Source organism: Pagrus major, chromosome 9, assembly GCF_040436345.1.
Source record: "Pagrus major chromosome 9, Pma_NU_1.0".
NCBI classification, from domain to species: Eukaryota; Metazoa; Chordata; class Actinopteri; order Spariformes; family Sparidae; genus Pagrus; species Pagrus major.
In genome coordinates, this window is record NC_133223.1 from 18,136,116 (window position 1) to 18,162,611 (window position 26,496).

General features: G+C 39.0%; 2 protein-coding genes across 3 annotated transcripts; one reads left to right on the forward strand and one right to left on the reverse strand.

Moving 5' to 3' along the window:
* The first annotated feature begins 299 nt into the window (after window positions 1-299).
* On the forward strand, window positions 300-16,100 carry tlk1a (tousled-like kinase 1a). 2 transcript variants are annotated; one of them, XM_073473502.1, is made up of 22 exons: window positions 300-386; window positions 5,360-5,481; window positions 5,594-5,665; window positions 7,492-7,530; window positions 8,205-8,280; window positions 8,389-8,432; window positions 8,635-8,730; window positions 8,877-8,963; window positions 9,059-9,151; window positions 9,389-9,499; window positions 9,592-9,728; window positions 10,565-10,753; window positions 10,986-11,052; window positions 11,580-11,677; window positions 11,905-11,986; window positions 12,067-12,158; window positions 12,355-12,444; window positions 12,556-12,725; window positions 12,875-13,010; window positions 14,618-14,729; window positions 14,818-14,925; window positions 15,056-16,100. In XM_073473502.1, the coding sequence occupies exons 2-22, from the start codon at window positions 5,365-5,367 to the stop codon at window positions 15,224-15,226; spliced, it is 2,187 nt and encodes a 728-aa protein (XP_073329603.1). In that variant the 5' UTR covers window positions 300-386; window positions 5,360-5,364; the 3' UTR covers window positions 15,227-16,100. The 2 variants fall into 2 exon arrangements, with proteins under 2 accessions (XP_073329603.1, XP_073329602.1); XM_073473501.1 differs by having other exon boundaries at window positions 331-665.
* A 245-nt stretch (window positions 16,101-16,345) lies between these two features.
* gorasp2 (golgi reassembly stacking protein 2) lies at window positions 16,346-26,085 on the reverse strand. Its single transcript, XM_073474317.1, has 10 exons — window positions 25,917-26,085; window positions 21,772-21,852; window positions 21,442-21,645; window positions 20,690-20,776; window positions 20,484-20,614; window positions 20,130-20,262; window positions 19,890-20,022; window positions 19,622-19,699; window positions 19,429-19,494; window positions 16,346-18,265 (listed from the first exon to the last, which is right to left on the reverse strand). The coding sequence occupies exons 1-10, from the start codon at window positions 25,977-25,979 to the stop codon at window positions 18,042-18,044; spliced, it is 1,200 nt and encodes a 399-aa protein (XP_073330418.1). The 5' UTR covers window positions 25,980-26,085; the 3' UTR covers window positions 16,346-18,041.
* Window positions 26,086-26,496: the final 411 nt, after the last annotated feature.

Genomic DNA, 26,496 nt, shown 5'->3' on the forward strand with positions numbered 1-26,496 from the left:
CAACTTATATGTCTATAATTATGAGTTAATATCTCATCATTGTAACTTTAACTATGTCCAAATTGACCTATCGTCTGAAACTGGCTTCCATTAACATTGTATTTCTTTAAAGAAAAGGTCAGAAGTTTTGAACATTTGAATTTCATTTGATTAAAGTCTATAACTTGTATGTAAAATGTGGTTATTCATAGTCGATGTGTGCTGCATATAGTTTAAAGTGAGTGTTTATGTCAGTGATGTTTTCCTGATGTTGTCACTGACGTTGGGAATAAATGTATCACCCTCGCGATAAGTATTTTGCACACGATGCATGACGTTTCATGGGCAACCACTTGAAGACGGAGAGGTGGCCCTGGAGCCAGGACGCAGCGCTGAGGTGTGAAGAGGTTTGTGCCCTTAAAACAGATAATAATTAGACATTTTCACTCAGCGGCGGCCACTGTTCCCATGTAAAAACAACTGCGCGGTGCCAGTCGGTTAATTTCACACTGTATGCGAAAGATTAACCGTGTGCGCTGCAGTGCCAACACACGAAAAGTAGCTTGATGAGTGTCCAAAGTAGTGGAAGTTTGGAGGGGACGCCATCTTTGGTCCCAGCTCTCCACGTCCCCAACACGGACTGTGTTTTCGGCAACATACCACGGCTGTGGTGAAGGCCCAGGAAGGTATCGTGAAACGTTTTTAAGACGGATATCTCTTTTCTACATGTTCGTGTGGGTCGTTTTGTGTATAACGAAGGGGAATTGTATTAAAATGACCGAGCAAATCTTGGTGGCGAAACCTGCTCGCTAGCTAACGTTACAGTAAACGCGTCAGCTCCAAAGTCAATTGAGCCTGTTTGGCTAGCTAGTAGCACTGAGGACACAGGACCGTCTCTCTGTGCTCAGGCCAGTGTGGTAACCCAGAGACAAATACGTGCATAATGGCGATAAACCTTCACGGGGAGCAGAAAGGTTACCGCTGTAGCCTTGTGCATCCGTGTTTAAGCACGCTGCCGTTATAAGGGCAAACACCAGTCAAGTTACAGATGGATGTAAAATTGGATCAGTACATGCAGCGAGAGAAATCAACATTTTTGGGTGATGGTTAACGTTATATCACCGGATCTGTAGCAAGCAATGCATAAGTTAGGTATGCTTCGCACTGTTAGCAATCCTTTTGTGTGTTGATTTGTGGTGTTTCCCAACCAAAGATGTTCACAATATCTGTGTAACAGACGATAATCTTCACATTAAGCGTTAACCTGGGGGTCTTAGGTCGGCTTTAGACGTGACAGTAGCTGTATGTCTAACATTAGATGTAGTTATGGTCTTTGTGAAGATAGCCCCTTCGCTATAGATGCTACTGCAGTGGATGGTAGGTAGCCTTGTTTGACCTTTTTTAGTATTACTAACTTGGAGTAAAGAGCCAAGTGAAAATGAAGGGACACTTATGGGATACCGGCTGCTTTGTGCTGTGTAGCATGCTAACACACGCAATCAGATAACTAATGCTCATTTGGTCAGTTTTGGTGACCCTGTGTAGTTGTCAGTCATGTTAACCATGCCTCCTTGCTCTCCTAGTAGTTTTTTCAGTGGACATTATAATGATGGAGGACTTTCAGATAGCTTTGGACAATGAGGTAGCTCCTCTTTCTTTTATATGCAAGTGTTGCATGTAGTTATTGATATTAATCAATGATAGCATCATCAGCATGATACATGTAAATATTAAACATTGGGAGTTGTCTGCGTTAATTGTCTTTAAAGTCTAAGTTGCCAACAAGTCAACCTATGGGGAAGTAATCCAAGACAGTTTATGGCAGAGATTTTTTTTTTTTTTTAAGGTTTTCCAAGTGTCTGCCATAAACAGGTGGTCACTCTGCTGACTGAGCAGCATGGAGTTAAAATGACATCCACAGCAAGAGTTGTAAGGGTTCAACCACTTGTTCCTGCAGGGGCTTGAATATAGATAATAGTTATGCACTGAGGCCTCCATGCTTGATACACAGGGAAATCCTTGAGAACACCACACTGCTGATTTGTATTTGAGATGTGAAACTGGCACAAACACACAGGGTGAAAAGTGAGATATGGTTCTGGATCCTGCTCAGCAAGAATAGCAGCTGTAGGAAGGCTGTTGAAGCTACAACGTCTTATAAATATGATCTTTTTAGAGGTAGAATCATACAATTTTACCATGGTTGGTTAACGCGTGCAACATCTGCTCGTGTGAATATTGTAGCACTTATATTGTAGTTATGATCCAACAGCAAACACTTAACATACCAGTCATTTATTCACTAAAAGAGTTCTACTTGACAGTAAAACAGTAGTGAGGTTAACGGTATTTATTTAAATAGTTTGGAAATTAAGTGAGAAAGCTTGTCTCTGTGTGTCTTGGTGATTACAGGGATAAACATGTAGCACTGCTGCATATACTCATTGCAAAACAGCCTTGCCAGTTAAAGGCAAGATGCAAAATCACACGTTTTGCATTTTTTCCCCCAGCTTTTTGTTTTGCTCTCAATGACAATGACAGGCAGCCTATAGTTGTATGAGACTAATGACTAATAGATGGAGATAGATAGATTAAAAGTCACAGACCCACCCATCATGGGAAATGTTACAAGCTATCTTGTTGTCTCTTAGATGCTTTAGGAAGAGGCAGTGGACGGATTGCCTATGGTTTATCTCGTAAGGATTTTTTTTTTATGTATGCGAATGTCTCAACGAGAAGTTGTTAATGTGTTGTCAAAGTGTTAACAGGATGATTATTGTCATTGTCGATTAATCTGTGGATTGTTTTCTCGATTAATCGATTTGTTATTTGGTCTATAGAATGTCAGAAAAAGGAGAAAATGACGATCAAGATGAAGTCCTGAAATGACATTTTGTTGACAAATCAAAGATAATTCAGTTTGCTGTCATAGAGGAGTTGAGAAACCAGAAAATATTCATATTTAAAAAGCTGAAATCAGAGATTTTGACTTTTAAAAAATATATATACTCAAACCAATTAATCGATTATCTAAATCGTTGGCAATACATTTAATAGTTGACAATTAATCAGTTAATCATTGCAGCTCTAGCTAGCTAACTGCTAAAAAATGTTACCACTGCTCAGGCAATCAGTGGTTAAATAACAAAAGAGGGTTAATTTTGGTTAATCAAGGGAAAATGTCTCTCAGTAATCTACATAGTTAGTTATAACATGCATCCACATCATAATTATGATGTATTGTTCGTGTCTTTAGACTGTAACATGCATCTGATATTAAATTTCAGTCAGACAAGTTCTACATATACATTTCTTTGCTCCTTTTTGTTGCTAGACATGCTACTTCATTGCTACTTCATTGAGTGCCCTACTTCATATGATGTACAGAGAATCATTGGTAATAGCTGACTGTAGTTTAATAAATGCGGTTTTAGAAAATTAGACTAATTTCAAGCTTCTTTCTATCTCATGTAGCAGTGCTTGTGTTACCGAGTTACCAACAGGTTAGTCAGTCAAACATGCTGTCAAAAAAATCCTAAACTTAATCTAATATTTGTTGTATATTGTTTGGTCTCTGATGGTGTTCAAATTGTTATTGTATATAGTTCATGGATCAGTATCTGGTAACAGTTTCATTGCTTGTTTGCTGGAGCCAGGTATGAGCCTGAGATTGTATAGTTGGGTTGTTAATAGTGCACTGGTAATCAAGATATTAGTTATCTACACATCTACACACACAAATTTGTTCTTGTTGTTATTGGAGTAAATCTTTTTTTAACTCTGAAGTATTTTGCAGCTGGTTTGTGGGTGACATTGATTGACTGACGGGAAGTAATTCTTTTTTGATGACATGAGCCATTTCATGGTTTTAGTTTTGTACACATACTTGATTTGTGACTGTTGTGCTTTTCTGGAAAATAATCACTAGTCGGTATTATTTAGTGAATCAGCTGTATCGTATACAACACATTTCTCAAATGGCTTCACATTGCACACTGAAGCGGGCCTGTGTGGTGTCCCCATCTCTGTAATACATAACTTGATAGCAGACAATGTTTTTGTTATGGAGGATATAATGAATGGCCTTTTGTTTAGCTTTTCCTGGCAACTAAGGCTTGCTATGTATTAGGCAAAATCTGTCTGGACCTAAATTAAGTCCAAATTCAATCTAGATCTAAGATGGTTGAAGATTGTTTGGAGATCTGAAACTTCTATGTGTGGTTTACATTTGCATATGTCGACAAGGAAGTTATGATTACACACAGGTAGTATTCGAGTTTCTACAACTTCAACTTATTGTGTACATTTGTTAAGTTTGTTAAGTTTAATTGATAAACTTGTAACTTGTGTAATAAATAAGCTGGTCAGACAACCACATTGTGATTACAAGTATTGTTTCCCTCCATCTTAAACAGATAAGTGTCTTTGTTTCATGATCAGTAATGGCCGTGTTGGTTTCCTGAAGCCCTGCTTCAGTGCACTGATGCCCCTCCTGCCTGACATTTAGCTGAATCACATATCTTTATTTAGTCTTAAAGGGTATTATAGCATGCTTTCTCCGGTCTGTTTGGTATAATTCACCCTCTCCATTTCTCATTCACTTTCTGGTATGTTGCAGTTAGTTTTTGGAGGCGATGAACTCCATATGCTGCTGTCTCATTTGATTGGTGTGTGTGGCTTTGAATGGATAACAGAAGTTGGTATGTTTGTCATCATTTGCTGTTTGTTTAATGAGGCTCTATTCCTAGCAGCTATGATTTCATACTTTATTACTAAGAAGAATTGTCTCGATGCGTTATCATGTTTTCCTCCATTTGAATGGATTCCTTGGCAGATTCAAAATGGTTGTCTCATTAAAGCACAGGTTTAGTGGGCAGACCCCTGTGAGTCTGCAGCAACACTGAAGCCCAGGGAGCTCACGTAACAGTCCCACAGCAGCACAGTATTCATCAGTGCCTCGCAGGACTCTCAGGATGATAGCACAGAAATGTCTTCCTTCTGCTCTTGCACTCTGCATTTTGTGTTGTAATCATTTATTTTGCTTTTATTGTGGTAGTAGTGTTAAGGTGCTATTAGCAGAGCTGGTAGCGGTAACAGGAGTTAATATAGTAAAAATCTTTTTATTATCTCCTCTGTGCTACACAGAGTAATACCTGTCTTGAATTTGCCACTAGGGAATGGGCATACATTTGGTCTTGGCCCATATTCTGGTCTAGACTGAAATATTGTCACCTGTCAGCTAGGTTAATATTGTTTACGTAGCTATATAAGGTACATTTATCATAAATCTACTATCACCTGTTCTTGGTGGGCATTCATAGGCTTTAAGCTGATCGTGAAATTGCTGAGACATACTGTAAATTGTTGTTAATCCTCCCAGGCACCATGGAGGAGCTGCACAGCCTGGACCCCCGGAGACAGGAGCTGCTGGAGGCACGCTTTATGGGTGGGGTCAGCGGCAGCACAGGGGGCAGCACTGGCAGCACAAGTGGGGGAACCAAAGTCAGTGAAAATTTAGCAATGTCACTGTTTGTACACAATTGTTAAAAATACTGTTTTTAAATTAAATGTTAAGTCTTATCCTAAAATTATCTTCCTTTTTTTTTTTTTCCAGGGTTTGACCAATAATGAATGTTCAAATCACAGTTTTGGAAGCCTGGGATCCTTAAGCGACAAGGAGTCAGAGGTACACGAAAGTCTTGATGTTAACTGACGTTTACATGACCATAAAACTACATTACACAATAAGATGAATCATTATTATAAAATATAAGTTAGGTGATTATATAAATATATTGACATTAATATTCCATTCATTTTCTTGGTGGTGGTTGTTGTTGTTGTTGTTGTAGTAGTAGAGACAAGCTCAATCAATGAGTGACAATGGTTGACTAGTTCAGCATTTTCCACAGCTAGAAAGTAGACTAGTACATAAAGGGTTGTTGTGTATAGAGGGGTGGATGTTATAAAAAATTAATTGAAAACTAATAGTGATCAATTGAATACATTTACTTTTTAATTAGAGTATACATTCATGGCAATTAAATGCAATATAACTTCAACATTACTGTAACTTGTCATTTAAATGTGTTGAAAATTATAGTATCATAATAAGTTTATATACTGCAGTCAGAAGTTCTTTCTGTGGACATTTCAGTTGTGAAGAGCTTTTATTTTTGCCCCTTGCAGTTCAGTTAGCCACCATTTTTATTTAAGAAGCATTTGGTTTTAGATTATAGAGCTGTTTTTTTTTTTGTTTTTTTTTTATAACATCTACCCCTCATATGTTTTATGTATTGAAAAATACCTGAGTCATAGTGTGACTAATGTGCATATATGGTTTGAGTGCTGTCTCAATAATGGTAACATACTAAAAATATTCAACATGTGCTTACTGATGATAACCTTATTTACATTATGATAAACAGAAAGTTGCAGTTGGCACCTTGTGTGGCAGCCTCTGCCGTCAGAAAAGGGCCCTGCGATGAGCTGGCGACTCGTCCAGGGATATACCCTGGCCTCCACCCATATGAAAAACTGGGGTTGGCTCCAGTAACCCCCGCAACCCCCTGAAAGGGGGGGATAAAGCGGTAACATCCCCGCGACCCTCACGGATAAAGCGGTTAAGAAAATGAGATGAGATGAGATAAACAGAAAGTTCCTTATGTGGCTTTTTTATCCATTAATCTTAAACGGGTTCATATTTGAAAATCCTCATTTGATTGCTGGTCGTTCAAAGGGTTTGTGTAAACCAGTTCCTGTTTTTTGTGGGAGGTGGGGGGATGCCTAATCGATATCATGAACACCATCACCCAGACACGAGGACAAATCTATGATAGATTTCCCAAGTCAACTGCGTGGCTATTTGGCTTCATTTTGGTCCCCTCCATCTGCCAGTTTACCAAAGCTAAATCTCCCCATTGGGTAGTGAGCAAGATTGCATTCAGACTCACAAAGGCTCCCTCATTAATTTCACTAAGACCAAGTGCATCGGTACAGTGTGGTATGCCAACTACCATGCTGCGTCCTGGTATTTAATAAGCCTTCAAACTGAATTTCCATGTTCATATTTTATGTTCTTCTTCTATGCTCCAGCAGTACACCCACACGACTGCAGCCCCTTGTCTTGTTTTGCTGTAGTGCTATTATTTGTCTGAATTTTGAACGATTTTTATATCCAATATTTTGACCAGTGATTTATATGAAAACTTTTGCTTAGCACTCCCTTTTGACATTGATACACGAGGGACAAGTCGGATCAGACCAGCACCTGTTGATAAATGCCTCAATAGTAGTTCTTGTGGTAAATTAAGGCTCTGAGGACTTTGACCAATCTTCAATTAATTTTATCACGTTTATTCTTTTAAGAATTGTCAAAGACCTCTTTTTTTCTGTGTCCGTTCATAGTGTACTGATGAACTGGAAGCTCTACAATTATCTTGAATTTGATGGATGTGTGATCCAGATGTGGATGTTTGATTATCTAAAGGTCTTGTCTTTCTTACGTTATAGGGGTCAGATGTGAAAAGAGGCAGTTCTCCTGCTTATTCGGTAGGTATATGATGAAATCTTAAAATTAATGGTTTTCCAGTAGTGCCTTGATAGGCAAATGGTTACAGCGTGTGTTGCATTGTCATAACAGTCTCAACCGTTATTTGTCTTCCTCTTCACCTGTCACTGTCCCATGAAGGTAGAAAGTGCCCCAAAAAAATTAAAGTTATCCCAATACTGCCTGTTGCTGTTTGTGTTTTCCACCTCTGTGGTTAACGTAACTCAAGACTGCCATTTGCAGTGATCCCTCTTGTTTCATTCATGATGTCAAACAAATAAATCAAAGTGTCATATTTTAAAGACATAAAGTAGAATAAATGCAAAAAAAAAAATTCATTTGCTTGCTTTACTTTTTTTAATTGTAAATATATTATAGAGCTTATAGACTAGGTTCATTTTAATTAATATCTGATCTTTGCTGACAAACAAGACTGATATGACACTGCAGTGAGTCGGAACAAGTCAAAGTAAACTTTCTTATTGTTACGGCTGTAATCTGTCACAGTACCTTGATAGAAATAATACAATTTGGATTCGTTTAGACTATTCCTACAGGTAGCCTCACACAACAATAGTATTGTGATTCAGTAACAACAGCAGCAAGTCTTCATTAAAAACAGCTTTTTGTACAGTAATTGTTTTTGATAAAATTTGTAATTTGTAATTTCTCTCAGACCCCAGAGAAGAAACAGTCGGAAACAACCAGAGGTAGAAAAAGGAAACCTGAGCTCCAATCAGAGAGCAGCCAAGGTGAGTGGGTTTTAACTGTTTATGTCGTCTCATACTTGCAGTTTTTCTTTGAAATATTTCTATTGTTTTAGTTTTTAAAACACTCTTTTCCACCTTTCACCTTCACAGGGAAATCCATTGTGCGAGGACCCAAAATAAGTGATTATTTTGATGTAAGTTTTCAATTTTGCTTTTAGATATTTCGTACATTTAAAGGAAGTGTGTGTTGAGTGAATAATGTGTACTGTATAAGTCTTTCAACATCTGAGGCATAATGCATTTCTTGCCTCTAAAATAACTGTGAAGGAAAGGGGGTCATGGGTGGGCCTGCTTTTATCGAATGTTAGGCAGTCAATTTTCCTCTTAACTTTTTAGTTCCAGGGAGGAAATGGGTCCAGTCCAGTGAGAGGTCTCCCACCGATGATCCGTTCGCCCCAGAACTCACATTCCCACTCCGCTCAGGGCACAGCTGTAAGTTTGAAAAAAAATAAATAAATAAGAAAATGAAATAAAAATAAGAATTGTATCTCAATTCCACACCACATGAGGCACCAAATGAGTGGTGCCTCATGTGGTGTCGCCCTGTCATAAAACAAGTGCTCTTTCTTTTGTTGCAGATTAGACAAAATAGCTCATCTCCTACTAGTCTGTCTTTTGGGGACCACATGACACTTCCAAAGCAACTAGCAGTCAAATTTGTTCAGGTGAGGATATGGATGACATCAGCTCTTTGTGATTATTCATAAATGTGTTTTGCGTTTGCTGCTTTTTAAACATTTTTTGTTGTTTTCCACTCTAGACTGACCTTACAGTGTTGAAATTGGCTGCCCTTGAAAGCACTAAGAATCTAGACCTTGAGAAGAAGGAGGGGAGAATAGATGATTTGCTAAGGGTAAGGAGAATATTTTACTGTTTACTGTCTTGCAGAAAAGCTCGACTGTGCTTGATCCATGATTTTACTTACTTAAAAAACAAATTTGACTACTTCTGGTTTCGGTATAGAACAGACCTTAATTTGTATTATCTGTCGACCATATAAACAGCATTTTTATGGTTTTAAATAATTGCTGGATTGGGAGAATAACATAATCTGTGCAGCTGCTGATTAAAGTTTGTTTCTGCTTCATAGGCAAACTGTGATCTCAGGAGACAGATAGATGAACAACAAAAATTACTTGAAAAGTACAAGGAACGCTTGAATAAATGCATCACCATGAGCAAGAAGTTGCTCATAGAAAAGGTAAATGTGTTGTTTTTCTTAACCCTTTATGAACGCTCAACATTTAACTGTGTCTGCAAGTATGCAAACCTATGTTTTATATTGTTCTCCAGAGCACCCAGGAGAAGCAGGCTTGTCGGGAGAAAAGCATGCAGGACAGACTTCGTTTAGGCCATTTCACTACAGTGAGACATGGAGCATCATTCACAGAACAGTGGACAGATGGCTACGCCTTCCAAAACCTTGTGAAGTAAGAGGCATTTAGTGTGTGTGTGTGTGTGTGTGTGTGTGTGTGTGTGTGTGTGTGAGATTGATCATGTTGTTGTTTTACTTATTTCTTTGTTATTAATGTTTTGTTTTTTTCGTTTTTTTGTTTATCTCTATATATCCTTAGAGAAACACTCTTAATCAGAAAATTTCTTGTCACCTCGAAGCATTACAGAGGAAATTTGCATAGCATTGAGATACTTTCCCCCATAATGCTACTCAGTGCCTTTTTTAAAAAATCTCTGTAGCTCAGCGAACTGCACCATGCAGCAGTGCCAGGTCCCATTCACAATTAATAGCAGACTATCGCTCTCCCAGCTGTCGAGTCCATATGTGCGAATGACCTATAATTCTTACTTGCTTGGATTATCTCCGCTCAATTGCTGAATGAGTTTAGCTAAACTACTCTTTATTTTTGGACCAAACTCTGTCTGCACTTCTTCTACCATCTTGAGTGATTGCCACTTGTCTGACAATGCTGTCAGGTGCTGTATAGTATTTTTGATTTTATAACTAAACGGTGATAAGGAGACACACTTTTTAATGTTTGGCTGCATACTAATTTCTGTTTGAGTTAAAGATGATGATGAAATGCGATACTAGTAAAGGAACTAAAGTTTGCATCTTATAGGCAAAACATTTAATTTGATATGTGGCTATTATATAGTATTTTGCAGTCTTTGCATGTGAGCTCAACTCCAGTGTAATTGGGTGAAGCTCAACATCACAACCCAATTTGCATTACAGCAGTAGTGTATTGCTATTGCTGTTGTAGTTGAACAGATGCACCTAACAAATATCACTGCTTTCCATCTGCAGACAGCAGGAGTGGATAAACCAACAGAGAGAGGACATTGAGAGGCAGAGGAAACTTCTAGCCAAGAGGAAACCTCCATCCTCCAGCAACTCCCAAGCACCAACTACAAACTCTGAGCCAAAGCAACGCAAAACCAAGGCAGTGAACGGAGCAGAGAGTGATCCCTTCTTAAAACCCAGCCTACCTCAGCTGTAAGTTCAGGCCTTGTGTAAATCAGATACAACTGCAGCCATTCCACGGGAAAATTAATTGTCATTTTATTGTATATACTTCTTTATTCTTTTGCATGGTCAGCTGTTGTAACACAATTATAACAAGACTGAATACAGGTGAATAACTGAATGTACTAATCTAACTAAACATGTTGATGTTGTTGTTGATAAAGGCTATTGCTTTTTTCCATCTCTCTCTCATCCTCAAAAGGCTGACACTAGCAGAGTACCATGAACAGGAAGAGATCTTCAAACTGCGACTTGGACATCTCAAGAAGGTTTGCCCAATGCTGAATTTATTAAAACATTTTTCATTTGTCTGGTGTAGAATTTGTCTTCCTGTGCAGTACAGGCACAGAACCTCATGTGTGAATACATTTTGTAAGTTGCTCAATTTATCCAGGATCTGATATGTAATAAAGACAAAGGGTGCTTCTACACAGCTTAGAAAACCTAATTGGAGTCAGTAAATTATTAAATGTAGCAAATCTTTGTCTTCGACATTAGGATAATTGAACATATTCAGCCTGATTCTCCTGTTTCCTGAGATGAACCACTGTTCCTTTTTTGTGAATTACCCTAAGGAGGGAGTGAGACTGTAGTTTGTCGATGTATTCATTGTTTTCCTGATGAATAAGCATCACAGGCAGCCCCTGACAGACTCTGTACCAAGTCAACCGTTAATATTTAATACAGAACTAGTCAGCTGTGTACAAGTGGGTTTTGATGAGCTCCTCTCCTTGTACTCAGAGCTCTGAAGTTCCTTGTGTGCATTTGTGTGTTTGTGTGCTTGAATCATTTATAGGAAGAAGCTGAGATCCAGGCGGAGCTGGAGCGTCTGGAGAGGGTGCGCAACCTTCACATTCGGGAGCTGAAGAGAATAAATAATGAAGACAGCTCACAGTGAGTCTGAATCAATTTCTTTGACAGTTACTGCATTGGCATTAGTACAGTATGTACACACAAGGCCAGTATCCTCATCCATAGTGCTCTCATCAACTAACTGGCTAATGGATGAAGCGTTCTTTGTCTTTTTTCCACATGTATTGGCATGTTGAAGAATTTCGCTTTGCCACATAGGTTAAATCTGTAATTTTGATTGATTTGTGTGTATTTTTTTCCATCCAAAGATTTAAGGATCACCCAACGTTGAATGAACGATATCTCCTCCTACACCTGCTAGGAAGAGGGGGCTTTAGTGAAGTTTACAAGGTAATCCATTAAATGTTGATGTCATATGTTTCAGAATTGTAAGGTGTTGATTTCTGAGCATTAACTGTTTGTGTTTGCAGGCTTTTGACTTGATTGAGCAACGATATGCTGCTGTGAAAATCCACCAACTTAACAAGAACTGGAGAGAAGAGAAAAAGGAGAACTACCACAAGTATGTCATCTCACCTGCAGTATACTTTAATACGTGTTTGACATGTTGTGACATACAAGCTGCTCTAGTCCTTTGCTTTCAGTGCATTGTTATTCCTGCCCATAAGCCCCTGTGCTGAGCTGTCAGTGCAGAATACAGCACCTGCACCTTCATGCTTTGGTTGCTAATAGGAGTATAATTATCTTCCTCTGCACAGGCATGCTTGTCGAGAGTACAGAATACACAAGGAGCTGGACCACCCCCGAATCGTGAAACTTTACGACTACTTCTCACTGGACACAGACACGTTAGTGCATTCAGAACAAATTCCTGTTCATGCCTCTTTTACAGCACTTTTCAGTTGGTCTGTGTTTAATGTTGGCCATAATTCTTAGTGAGTCCTTTTTCCATCCATTAGGTTTTGCACTGTCATGGAGTACTGCGAAGGCAACGACTTGGATTTCTACTTGAAACAGCATAAGCTAATGTCTGAGAAGGAGGCACGGTCCATAGTCATGCAGATTGTGAACGCACTAAAATACCTGAATGAAATCAAACCCCCCATCATCCATTACGACCTTAAGCCAGGTAAACATGCCCCTTTACACAACTAATGACTCTCATCACAGTAGTTCAAGAGATCAGTTATTCTACATTAAATCAGATTGTGCCAATTGAGTGTCAGCTATCTCTATCATTTCCTCTCTAGTGCTGACTAATTTTACTTTGATTTTAAGGCAACATCTTGTTGGTGGATGGCACAGCCTGTGGGGAAATCAAGATCACTGACTTTGGTTTGTCCAAAATCATGGATGATGACAACTATGGCGTAGATGGGATGGACCTGACGTCACAGGGTGCAGGGACCTATTGGTGAGAAGAAATGTCCTACACATGCATACATCGCATTCTGTTTAAAGACATGAACTGTGGTGGAAGAAGTATTATAGATAGTATAGTAAATATAAAACGAATCAGGTGAGTGATCAATTCAATATATTTGCTTTTTTTAACATAATATAATTTCATGGGATTTAAATACAATGTATTTTTTAAAACTAACTCATTCATTAGTTGTATTCAAGTTTAAAATAAAGAAATGAACTCATAGGAATTAAACGCACTGAAAGTTTTAATATAAAACTGGTAAATTAAATGTATTTTTATATATGTACGTATCATTGAGGTAGATGCTGCTCTCAAATCTACAACCAAATGCTGCTTTACAAAAATGTCGTTGCATTGAACTGAGAGGCGCTAAAATAAAAGCTCTTACCAATTGTCCACAGAAAGAAGTTCTAATTGCAATAAATCATGTTGAGATGCAATGATGCTTAACTTTAAAATGAATAGTTTTATATTAGAATTTATACTCTTAAAGGAATAGTTCACTTTAGAACGAAATTCAGTCATTATCGACTCACCCTCATGCTGATGAGAAGTCCGGTGTAGTTTCTTATTCCTCAAAGTGCAGCTGGAGACCCGCGTGGGTACCCTCCTGTAGCAAAAATCCATATAACGAGCGTCAATTGTGCCCGAGAGGAAAAGGTCCATAAAACTACACACAACTTTGTAATATTCCTCCATACTGCTCGTCCGCTGCAATCCAAGTGTCCTGAAGGGGCAACATCCAGAGAGGGTACCCCCGCGGGTCTCCAGCTGCACTTTGAGGAATAAGAAACTACACCGGACTTCTCATCAGCATGAGGGTGAGTCAACAATGACTGAATTTTGTTTTAGAGTAAACTATTCCTTTAATATAAAATACTTAATTAGAAAATGCACTTAATTAATGAGAGACTGTTAAATATTAAAAGTTCACTTGTTTTTAATTTACATGAAATTTTATTTTATTTAAAAGTAAATATATTTAAATGATCCTTTTTTTTAATACATTGTTATAACATCCACCCCTCATACTTACACTCGCAAAGCAACACAGTACATAAAATTAGCATAGTTGAAATATCAAGGACGGACCATCATGTTTTACTATACATCTTTAAAAGTTACATTTACGGAGACGTGAAATCTGCAACTGCCAATCGTCTACCCAGAAGTGACATATTGCTCGCACAAGGTCACTGTGATTTGGTCTTAAAGTAGCAATATAAAAAAATACCAACTATTGGTTAAGTAAAACAACTCCTGTCAGTGTTATTTAACTGAGCAGTACTGTAATTTTACTTGAGGAGTAGTAGGAGTAGTAGTAGATATAAACTGATCAAATGAGTTAAATCTTGATATAAAAAAGTAATTGGTACCATTTGTTATATAGTATAAATGCAGTGGAGTAAATTGTACATTATGAGATCATGTAGCACAAAATAGAAAAGGGTAAAGTAAAAGTACTTCAAAATTGTACTTAATCATAGTACTTGAGTAAATGTGCTTAGTTACTGTCCACCACTGGACATGGAAGTCTATAACAGGCCACTAGTAGGGACACTAAACAACTTTTTTCTGTATATTCTGACCAGGTACCTGCCTCCTGAATGTTTTGTGGTTGGAAAAGAGCCTCCAAAGATCTCCAATAAGGTGGACGTGTGGTCTGTGGGCATAATCTTTTTTCAGTGTCTGTATGGAAGAAAGGTAAGGAGGACAATACAGATTCTACCCCTTAATGTTTCTGTTACTTGTTGAATGATGCTTAACTGCAACTCTGCTCCTCCTTTTTCAGCCTTTTGGCCACAATCAGTCGCAACAGGACATCCTGCAGGAGAACACCATTTTGAAAGCTACCGATGTTCAGTTCCCTGTCAAGCCTGTTTCCAGTAACGAAGCAAAGGTGGGTGAACTTGCGTACAAAAGAGATGGAGCCATTTTAGAATTCTTGTATGAATTATGTAAGTCTTGTATTATCAAAAAGAAATATCTTGAACATAAAATACATTTTTTGGTACTTCTCTCCTTTCCAGGCCTTCATAAGGCGTTGCTTGGCATACAGGAAGGAGGACCGCGTTGACGTTCACCAAATGGGAAGCGACCCCTACCTGCTCCCTCACATGAGGAGATCAAGCTCCTCTGGAAATCTGCAGATGAGTGCTGCTGGCTCAGGACTCGGCTCCTCCAGTATCATCTCATACTGACAGCCTTGTACTGTGACACAAAAAGGCAAACTGACCAAGTTGCTCCCCTCCTGCAGAGCTTTGGGCTCTGAGGAGAAGGAACAGCCAGCCAACAGGAGGAGCAGGACACTGGTGGGGAGATCTCACCTGGCCTCCTGACCTGTGCCAGGCTTCTACTTGTTTACCAGGGCTTGATCAATGGAGGGACAGTGAAGGGATGTTTTTAAAAGGATCTGCTGAGGGTCCCCCAAAAGCACTGAAACTGACAACGTACCTTGAAGAAAATGTGACTGGACAGTGTGTTCAGATGTTGCGGATGGATAAAGCCTTAAAGGGCCGAAGGGAGACTTGGCAGCCCGCCGTTTAGATTAATTAACATGGTCCTGCCAGGGTGCAAATGATTCAGCTGCTAGAAGTTAATTTACTGTGAGGAGAGGACAGTCAGCGTTATATAGAACTACAAAGACTTCACTGTTGATTTGGCTAAATGTTTGGTTTTTCACAATCGTTAGGCTTTAATTTGAGTTACTTAGCCATGAGAATGTAATGTGTAGCATACAAGTGGCATCTAGTGACATGTAGGTTGGGGGCAGTGTACTTACGTTTAATGCACAAAGTAACCAAATGTAGAAAAATGACAATGTATAAAATCCTATGCAGGAATATTAATTAATAGATAAATTGGAAACTGTATATGCTGTACAGGTGAATTTTCAAATTTTGAACTGCAGCAGTAACGTGTACAAAGTTAAAATTTCCCCATGTAAAACTAGTCTCCTGGAGTGATTTCATTTTGCTGCTTTGTGGCTCTTACTTTTTCAAGGGCTGTATGTTCCACTTCGGGTACAAATTGTACAGTTCTGCTAAGAGTGAATAATAAATGCCAGGAAACATTCTTCTCTCCCAGTGAATGGTACTGTAGAGTACATCAGCCTGTTCATTCTCATGTTAATACACTCTTTAAATTTTAGGGTGCAGTTTGCCAGCGTTTGTCTCCTTTTTCTGAGATTATACTGACACACGGTGGTTGTGTTTCATACTGCATTGCTACAGGACAGGCCAAGATGCACACAACATGAACCACTAATGGAACCACTGAAGAGATGGGCATAAAAATAAAAGGCAGACCAGAGGCTGAGATAATGAAAATACATCAGTTTAATCAAGGTAACAATATCTCACTTTACAGATTATTATACAAAACCAAAACCGTTTTTAATGACGACTGCACTGCAGAAGGCAAACCTGCTTAAAGGAAAGTGAGTTTAAGTAGTTTAAGTTACTGCCTCAATCTTTTTATTTTAAATTTGTGAAATCCTTTTATGTTGCCTCATGAGTTTTGAACTCCCTCTGATCCATTTTAAAAGGCTGAGCTGTATTATGATAAAGCTGCTCTGGTTGAGACCACATCATGGTGCTAGCTAAGGTTCAAGTCTGTATCATTGCAGCTAGTAGATAACTAGGAGTGCTAGCGGCTGAGGGTGATCGAGACTGTGGCTGAGATTTTCGCTATAGCCATTGCTTGCCTGTGGATTATGGGAGTAACACAAATGTACAATGGTTGTAACACCATCTACATGCAAGGGTTGTGTGTTTAGTAAATTGACATGCTAGTACTGGCTGAGCATTGCAGTTGAACTGTATCTCTGAACCCCTCCTGTGGTTGGGTGGGTGACACATTTAAGGCTGCAACTCAATCATTTTCATGATTAGTTTTGTGGTCTATAAAATGTCAGAAAATGGTGAAGAATTTCGATCAGCGTTTCCCCAAGGCCCAAGAAGATGTTCCTAATGTCTTGTTTTGTCCATAAACCAAAGATATTCAGTTTACTGGCTCTACAGGAGTAAAAAAAAACAGAAAATATTCATTTCAGAAGCTAGAATCTGAGAATTTGTGACTTACTCAAATTTTAAAATTACTCAAACTGATAAATCGATTGTCAAAATAGTCAGCAATTATTTTTTGTAGTAGACAGCTATTTGAGTAATCAAATAATTGTTGCAGCTCTAAACATATTTGTCATCTGTGACAGAAGCACTGAGTTAAAATCCCATGCTTTGACTGTGTTAATAGGAGCAGTCACAGTGGCCACATCCACAGCATCATAGATCCAACCATTAGAGCAGCCACAGTCTGAGCAGTAACCACGTCCACAGCAGCTGTGTTCACATATAGTTGGTGGAGCTTGGCCTTTTTGAAAGGAGCAATGAGCCTTGAAGTTCAAATTCACATCTCGTATCTGCATTATCTGCAGAATGTTTCCCTGAACTAAGAGTGTATTGTGAGGGAGCTGGACTAAAAGACGGTTCCTGTGGATCAGGGGGAACGCAGACCTTATGATGAGGGAACACAAAAGGAGTTCCGTGAAAAATTCCTACCGTGACCCGTCAGGGGTTCAGTAGTAGTTTGACCAAGAAAGAAAATACTGACTTGCACACTTGAAAGAAACCGGTTTCCCACATATTTACATTTTTTCTGAGCCATGTTATTTCTCACTTGTTTTTGAGTCCCCATAATTCATGTCATCACATCTATTACTATGATTGAGTTGTCAATTATTTCTGCGACAGTTTATTTGAAGTATTCTGAGAGGTTTGAATTATTCTTGTAATTTTCCATTTTCTGCCATCAACGAGCTGCTTTCAAGATGAAGGACTGCTGTTGCTGGACACACATTCACTGGAAAACTTGCTGCATATGAGAACAAAATGTATCATCAAGATACGTACTTAGAATGCTAACGGTATGTAGAAGCAGTCTGTCTGCAGCTAACAGACTGGCTGGATTGAGTAAAGACCTAAGAGCAAGTTGACAACCTTTTAAAAGTGCTCTCTGCTAAGATGAGTCTGCAGTCATTGGGATATTTATTGATTCACAGGTGGTCACTGATGATAGGACGGGGCTTTTATTCAGTGTACTGTTGTTTTGGGTAGGAGAGGGAAACTTGGTATCCTGTGTAACAGCAGGAGCTGCACTAGCAGCGATTGGAGGAAGAACAAAGTCAGGTGGCGGCAGAGTTACACCGGGGACCACACCTGGAAGGGTGAGAGGTGGGAGACCTGCAGAGCACAACACAAACAAAACTGTGTCCAATACTGTATAGGTGTCCTTACCTACAGTAGAGTGACCCATTTCATCATTTCTTTTTGCTAATTGTTCTTTGTTCTAATGTCGTGGCAAACTACCAAGTTTTAAACCATAAATCACATCAATATCTGTAAGTCGCATGACTTTTCCTGGAGAGGATGTGTGTAATGTTAAACACTGCAAATCTGGGCCAAAACTAACAATTATTGTCATTGTTGATTAATCTGTCGATTATTTTCTGGATTTATCGATTAGTTGTTTAGACTATAAAAATGGTGAAAATTTCCGATTAGGAGTAAAAGAAAACCGTAAATATTCACACTTAAGCTGGAATTTTGACATTTTCCTTCTTAAAAAAATAACACAAACCAATTAATCAATGCAGCCCTAATGCAAATGTAAAAGGTTTAATTAGCTCCTAGTTGAATCACATCTGAGAATCCAATGTCTCAGTTGAAAAAGCATTGATAGATTTGTTTCTACAAACCTTGTGAGGATGGAATAGAGCTGGAGATGATGTGTTTTTCTCAATTGTCATCCCAAATTCTCTGATGCCAGCTTCTTAAATGCAAATATTTTCTGGTCTATTTACTCTTCTGTGAGTAAACTGAATATCTTTGGGTTATCGACAAAAGACATTTGAAGATGCTGATCACATTTAACATTTTATAGACCAAACTAATCGATTAATCGACCAAGTAAATACTAGTTGCAGACCTATTTTTTTTTGTGTTAGACAAACAAGTAAATAATGCATTTGTTGAACTATAACTATATAAACTGCAGATTTTAGATTGAGTATTTATGGCAGCAAGATGCTGTAAATGGGGGTAAATCAAAATAATCTATAGTACCATGTACATCTCTATGAGGAGAAAATGTCACAGATTGCAACAGTGTGGCTCATTCATGTTTCCAATAGCTTTTGGACATCAGTGTTGCTCTATGGAACTCAAATGAGTTATATCTGGCTTTGGCTACACATGCAGTACTTGCTAGTACAATTAAATCATCATTGGCTTTGGTCTTTTTAATGTGATTTGTGCACAATAAGAAAAATATACATTATGACCAGACTTACCCTTTAAGATTATTTACAAATAACTCAAGCACACTCCAGAGAATAAAACAATACCTGCATGTTGTAATCCAACTCCAGGTGACAAGACCCCCGCAAGACCTCCAGGTAAGGGTGTTGAACCTGTGCAATAAATATTGTATATCAAAACGACAGGTTAGCAGACTAGTGTCACGCAAGTTTGGCTTTCAGAGAGTAGCTGGTTTTGGCACCAGATTTAGGAAGCTATAACCTCCCAATGCCTACTCACCTGGTAGTGTAGCAGCAGGACTGACAGACATGGGGACGCTGTGTGACGAGGGGACTGTCAGTGGGACAGTAGGAACTCCTAAAACAGAGAAGAGAAGGCAGACATCCCTGGCTGATATCTCAAACCTCAAGCCCTTCAAGCACCATCTTGATGATAAATGGTTTAGAGTTTTCCTCATACATTTGACTTTATCTGCAAATTTTATAACCTGGTCAACCTCACGGCAATTTAAACAGGATGTTTTGAACAATTCGAGATGATAATGTACCTGTCTGTAGATCGCTAATGACAGCAGTCGGGTCAGAGCTGACTGACAAGCCGGCGAGAGGCTGCTCTAACCCAGTCGATGCAGAAGAAGACACAGCAACTGGAATGGTTGGAATGACAGCAGAGAGATGGACCTGATAACCAAAATGACCTCATCTCAATAAACGTTCACAACACCTGGAGCCCAAAATAATGTTTTCGTCTGGATGTGATTATTTTTTTGTTTAACATGCTGAGTTACCTCGGTAAAGCCATCTTTAGGTGGAGGAGCTGGTTCACTGGGAGTGTGTGCAGGGAAGCTGATCTTCTTGCCCTCTGAGAATGGAAGTGTAGGTATTCTGTGCAGGTAGCCATAGCCGATACCACATCCTAAACTGAAGAGAGAGAATACTGTGAGGGGACAATGTCCAAACATTTCACAGGAGCATTACAGAGGATGTGAAATGACAACCATAACCTCTAAAGGGATCCAAATGGCAAGATGTTTAGTTTCCTTCTTTACACATGTAATAAAAAAAATGTCATCAATTCTCCAGCTTTCAACTGGCAACAGAAATCAAATTCAGGTCGATGATTTCCTTGCTCACTGTCATACCTGCCCTCTCCACCCCAGTCACAGTTTGGAGTGATGAGCACTTCTCTGCAGTTGTCTGCATCTGTGTTGTAAACGTACAGCTTCAGCTCCTTCCCTTCATACGTTTCAATGATGGAGAACAGATCTTCAATCTGTCGAAGACACACAGCAGGTTAACATGTGGCCAACTTTAAGTCAGCGTTACTACTAATCTTCAAAGCAAGTACCTCATTCATGACGGCGTCGGCTCCTATGATGTAGTCAGCGTAGGCCTTCAGACCAGCCAGGGCTGCAGGGGAGTTTGGCTCCACTTCCTGGACTCAAACAACATGCATAAACATATTAGGTGATAGCAATAACTTATACAGGGTTTCTGCAGGTTTCAGCAAGTTCAATTTAAGACTATTTTGACAATTTATTTCACGTCCATACTGGACAAAAAAGTCTAGTAGTAAGAGCCAGGTCCTATTGAACTTGCACTTGCCCATATGAAATGAAGGTGACATTAACAGAAACAATTTATATTATACTTACATCATATTACTTAATTTTTCATTAGTCGTCATGTTGGCTTCTTTTTGTAGTTTTTCTTTTTACAGTGTGATTAATACACAAAACACATTTAGAAGCAAGACTGAAGTTAATGAAACCTTATAAAAAGTAGTGTTAATTTCATAATCCAATCAATTTTCAAGCCCTTTTAAAATCATACTTTAGACAATTTAAGTCCCAAATTATTGGATTTTAGACTTTTTAAGACTTTTTTTTCTCTATGCTTTAATTTTTCCAGGAACAATTTGGAGTTAACATACAATACACCTACAATTTAGATATAAAACATGTTCTGCCAAATCTGTGATGCTCAGTAAACAGTATTTATCAACCCATATAATCCCCAAAACATCCAAAAATCATATATCTGAAGAGCGTGAATGTAAGAACCATTCAAAATTATTGTGTGTCAAACTGCCACACTCACCAAGACGTGCCAAACATTCTCATTGGCTCCTTCAAAGCTGCAGAAGCGAATGCTGAGCCCCAGCAGCCCTGGGCCGCCCCACATGGTGCTGGGTGTGATGGTGGTCTCTCTCACTGCCAGCGTCTTGCTGCTGTATAAGAGCATCTTGACGGGCCTCTCCACGTTCATCTTCAGCAGCTCTTTTAGGGTGTCATTGTCCTTGTTCTGTCAAAGATCAAAACATTCAAATCTTCTTCCATAACACTCTTCCAACATGAGACTATACAAGACTTACTAAAGCAGGTCCAATAGCTACAGCAAGTTTTATTTTTGCCATTACAGTAAACTTACAAGTCTGGTGTCACAAACAGAAATGATGAAATCAAAGAATGGCTCCAGTCCTGCACGGTGACCGGGGGAATTCTCTTGCACCTGTAAAATACAGCATCATAAACACAGGACAATGGACGCCAGGAGACTGGAAATACATCGCCCTGTTAATGAATGAGTATCGTTTCTGTTGCAACATGCAGATGGTAGATTCAGAATTTTGTGTACGACATCAGACTGCTGGTGGTCTAATAATGATGGGAATATTTTCTTGGCACACACTTGGCCCTTTAATAAGAATAACTAGGGTTATTCACATTTGAACTGATACTGGTATCAGTACCGATCAGGTTGATCTACTACACAACATGTGCCACTGCTTCCTAACCAAGCAGCACATCCATTACCAAGGGTAAATATCCTACATTACAACATGAGCACCACAGGCAGGCTTAGCAGATTTTTTCTTTGACTCACAAAACTTAAATGAAAAAGAATGCTGCACAAACGGTTTCTCATCTCATCCATTTTAGATGATGACAGACAGACTGTTGCTGCAGCCAGCCATCAGCTCCCACTCAGCAAAACCCTTTCACGCTCAGGGGTTTGAGAACCAGTTCCAAATTAGACAGCAGTTAAACAGTGGAGCTTTTTGCACAGCTGAGTCAGATGCATACCTTTTTTCTACACTGTCTTCAGACTCTGAAATAACAAAGCATTTGCACTGATGCTGAAAAACTGAAAGCCTACTTTTTTTCCCCACAAAGACAACTGATCAGGAATCCAGAACCTCAATAAAGTAAAATCACTTTATAATAAGACCACAGATCATATACTTAAGTAATGCCTCAATAAATCATGACTCATGATGAGTTTCATGAGGCATCAAGAATCGCTGTTGTTCACCATTAACAATTGATGAAGTTTCTATGTCTCTATGTTTTAACTCACACTTCGCGTCAACATTTTTCTCAGTAAATATATGTCTGATGGGGCTATTGACATGACACTGTCACCTGATGTCGGTAACAACCCAAGTAAACCACACATACAAAGAAATCAAAACATATATATCCATAAAATTAGGTTATGTGTAATTGACACAGTGAAAAAGTATTGAACACGCTTACTGAAATGTATTTAATACTTAGTAGAAAAGCCTTTGTTGGGAATGACAGCTTCAAGACGCCTCCTGTATGGAGAAACTAGTCGCATGCATTGCTCAGGTGTGATTTTGGCTCATTCTTCCACACAAACCGTCTTCAAATCTTGAAGCATCCGGGGGCCTCTTCTATGACCTCTGATCTTCTATTCTTTCCATAGATTTTCCAATTGGATTCAAGTCGGGTGGTTGACTGAGCCATTCTAGCAGCTTTTTTTCCTTTCTCTGAAACCAATTGAGAGTTTCCTTGGCTGTGTGTTTGGGATCATTGTCTTGCTGAAATGTCCACCCTCGTTTCATTTTCAGCATCCTGGTAGATGGCAGCAGATTCTTATCAAGAATGTCTCAGTACATTACTCCATTCATCCTTCCTTCAATTATATGAAGTCTGCCAGTACCATATGCTGAAAAACAGCTCCACACTATGATGTTCCCACCTCCAAACTTCACTGTTGGTATAGTGTTTTTGGGGTGATGTGCAGTGCCATTTGTCCTCCAAACATGGTGTGTGCTATGACATCCAAAGAGTTCAATTTTGGTCTCATCTGACCAGACTATATTCTCCCAGTATTTCATAGGCTTGTCCAAATGTTGTGCAGCACTTTAAATGAGCTTCAGCATTCTTTTTCTTCAACAGTCTTGCGTGGTGAGCGTGCACAGAGGCCATGGTGGTTGAGTGCATTGTTTTCTTTAAAACAACTGTAACTGCTAATTCCAGTTCTTTCTGAAGCTCTCCGCGAGTGGTCCTTGACTCTTCTGATTATTCTTTTGACTCCTCTGTCAGAAATCTTGCGTGGAGCACCTGGTCGTGGCCGGTTTATGGTGAAATGATGTTCTTTCCTCTTCTGGATAATTGCCCCAACAGTGCTCACTAAAACATTCAGGAGTTTGGAAATACGTCTGTAACCACTGCCATCAGTACGTTTTGCAACAATAAGGTTGCGAAGGTCTTGAGAGCGCGCTTTCCTTTTACCCATCATGAGATGCCCATTGTGTGACACCTTGGTAATGAGAAACCTTTTTATATGCCATCAATTAGGACTAAACCAGCTGATATTAATTTGCACTGATGGGGGCAGGATTGCTTTCTAAATACTGACAGATTTCAGCTGGTTTCTTTGCTTTCCATGCCTTTTTGCACCTCCTTTTCATCATGTGTTCAATACTTATTCCCTGTGTCATTTCACTTTATTACACATAACTTAATTTATGGACATATATGTTTTGATTTCTTATATATGTATGTGTGGATTACTTGGGTTGTTACCGACATCTGGTGACAATTTCATGTCAATAGCCCCATCAGAAATATATTTACTGAGAAAAATGTTGACGCATTCAATACTTATTTCCCCCGCTGTAAATCAAACTTGCCCTCAGATGCAAACTTTTACATACTACACATAAATACACATCCAGTTACAGAAATAAACTTTTAAGTAAGTGAAATCCTTAACTTCATGTATATGAATTAATGTACAGAGTAACAGTGAATTAACATAACTGATTATCTATTAAGTGTGAACTACTCACATAAGTCATAGTAACTTGATTTATCAGTCGTTAGATGTTTTAACTCATGCATTAAATCATCATGAGTCATGCATTCATTAATAATTTTTAAGTATATAAGTGTGAACATTTACTGGCTTTCTTTGTCTACTATGACAGTAACTTGTATATATTTAATTATATATGAAATATATTAAGGTTCAGATTGTTGAGAGGTGAAAGCAACACTTATAAATCACAAAACAAACCTCCTCTACACTGAGTTTGAGCTGCTCCCTTCAGGGCGACAATACAGAATACCTCTGATCGGACCCTATCTTCTACAGATACAGTAGAATTAAATATGGGAGTGTAAGCTGAACACTATAGGTTGGGAGATCTTTGTTTTATTGATGTGATGTGTCTTGTTTTTGCTTTTAATCATGTGGACATGTTTGTATTTGTATTTTCCGGGGTGAGACCAGGGACCATTTTCCTGCTCCGGCCGGACAATAAAGTTATTCTATTCTCTATCCATCCATTGTCTGTGACCGCATATCCTTTGCAGGGACATGGGGGGGCTGGAGCCAAACCCAGACAACACTGGGTGAGCGGCGGGATACACCCTGTTCATCACTGGACTAGTCTATTCTATTGTAATATAAAGATAGATTTTATTGCAAGACTGCCAGCTTTTTTTCAGCTTGTGTCCTGTATCAGGGTTTGTACACTTAAAGTCTCCTTAGAGGATTCCCCTTCTCTGTAGATTTACCTACTCTTGGTTTGACTGTTGATTAGTCAAATTAAGCTACTAGAATATTTCAACCTTGGCTTTAGGGAGATGTCAAGCCCATTTTCACTATTTCATGAATAATTACTTGAGAAAATCTGGATATTGATCTGGGAGGAAAGCAAACTAACAGCAAGAGTAAATAAAAATGAAAAATGATCATATGACAGAGTGGGAAAATGTAACCTTTTTTTTTTTTTAATGTAGGTACACACCCATTTTCATATAAAGAGTAACCACACCGGTTATTCAGGTGGTTTATTGATTTATCAAAGAGGCGTTCACTGACAGCTCCGACAAGAGAGAAATCCTCTGATGTTGTTAACCGCAGCATCTGCTTGAATACTAATGAACCATGTCAAGCCATGTGAACTCATGTAGCTTTAAAACACCTGACAGATTAACTAATATATGAAATGAGAGGTATAAGGACAGTTTCAGCACATCTAAACCACAGTATGACTAAACTGTGCACACGCATTCATATTCATAACAGCTAGCTAAAGGTAGAGACGTTGAGCTATCAGGCTGAATAATTAGCGACACATCTCCGGGGCCCTCTCTAATACCTGCACCTTAATGAATGTAAATATCAACATTTAGTTAGCTACGACGTTAGCTAGCTCTTCCTCCGTCTCTCTGCAGCTAACAGCAGGTCTCTCTCCTCTCTCACAGACAACCTTCACGGTAAACACGCTGCCGACAAATGAGAACCGCTCGTACCGTGAGGACGTGGTACCCTTCAGTCCCTCCACCAGGTATGTCGACGCTCTGAGACCCTCCCATGTCTCCCTGAGTGTGTCTGTCAGGTTGGGCTAGCTGTGCTCGGTCGACGCTAGCAGGTGACTCTCCACCTGATCATCACACAGTGCGGTGTTCGCTCGCTGTTCCTGGTTCTCAGCACTTCCGCTGTGGTGTAACCCTCTGTGGTGGATGACAGTGGCCCCCCTGTTTGGAAATCAAATTGTCTTTAAAAATTGTCCTTAAAATGCCTCAGGTTCACTGCGTGTCTGCTTGCAATTTCCTTTGCACATGTGCATGTGAAGTACCTCAAATACAGTAAAATATTAAAGGTGCATGATGTAGTTTTGGGGAAAAGAAAAGAAAGATCTTCATTGCTTTAACAAACTAAATAAACAAACTCTCTTTGTTTTCATGACTGAATAAACAAACTGACCTTAAAGGACAACACAGTTTCATACTGTTTGACTTTGTTTATATGTGGCGGACCCTGCCACCTTTGGACAACAGTGTTCTGGGGACCTTATTTTCCTCTGAGAACAGCTTGTTTATTCAGTCATGG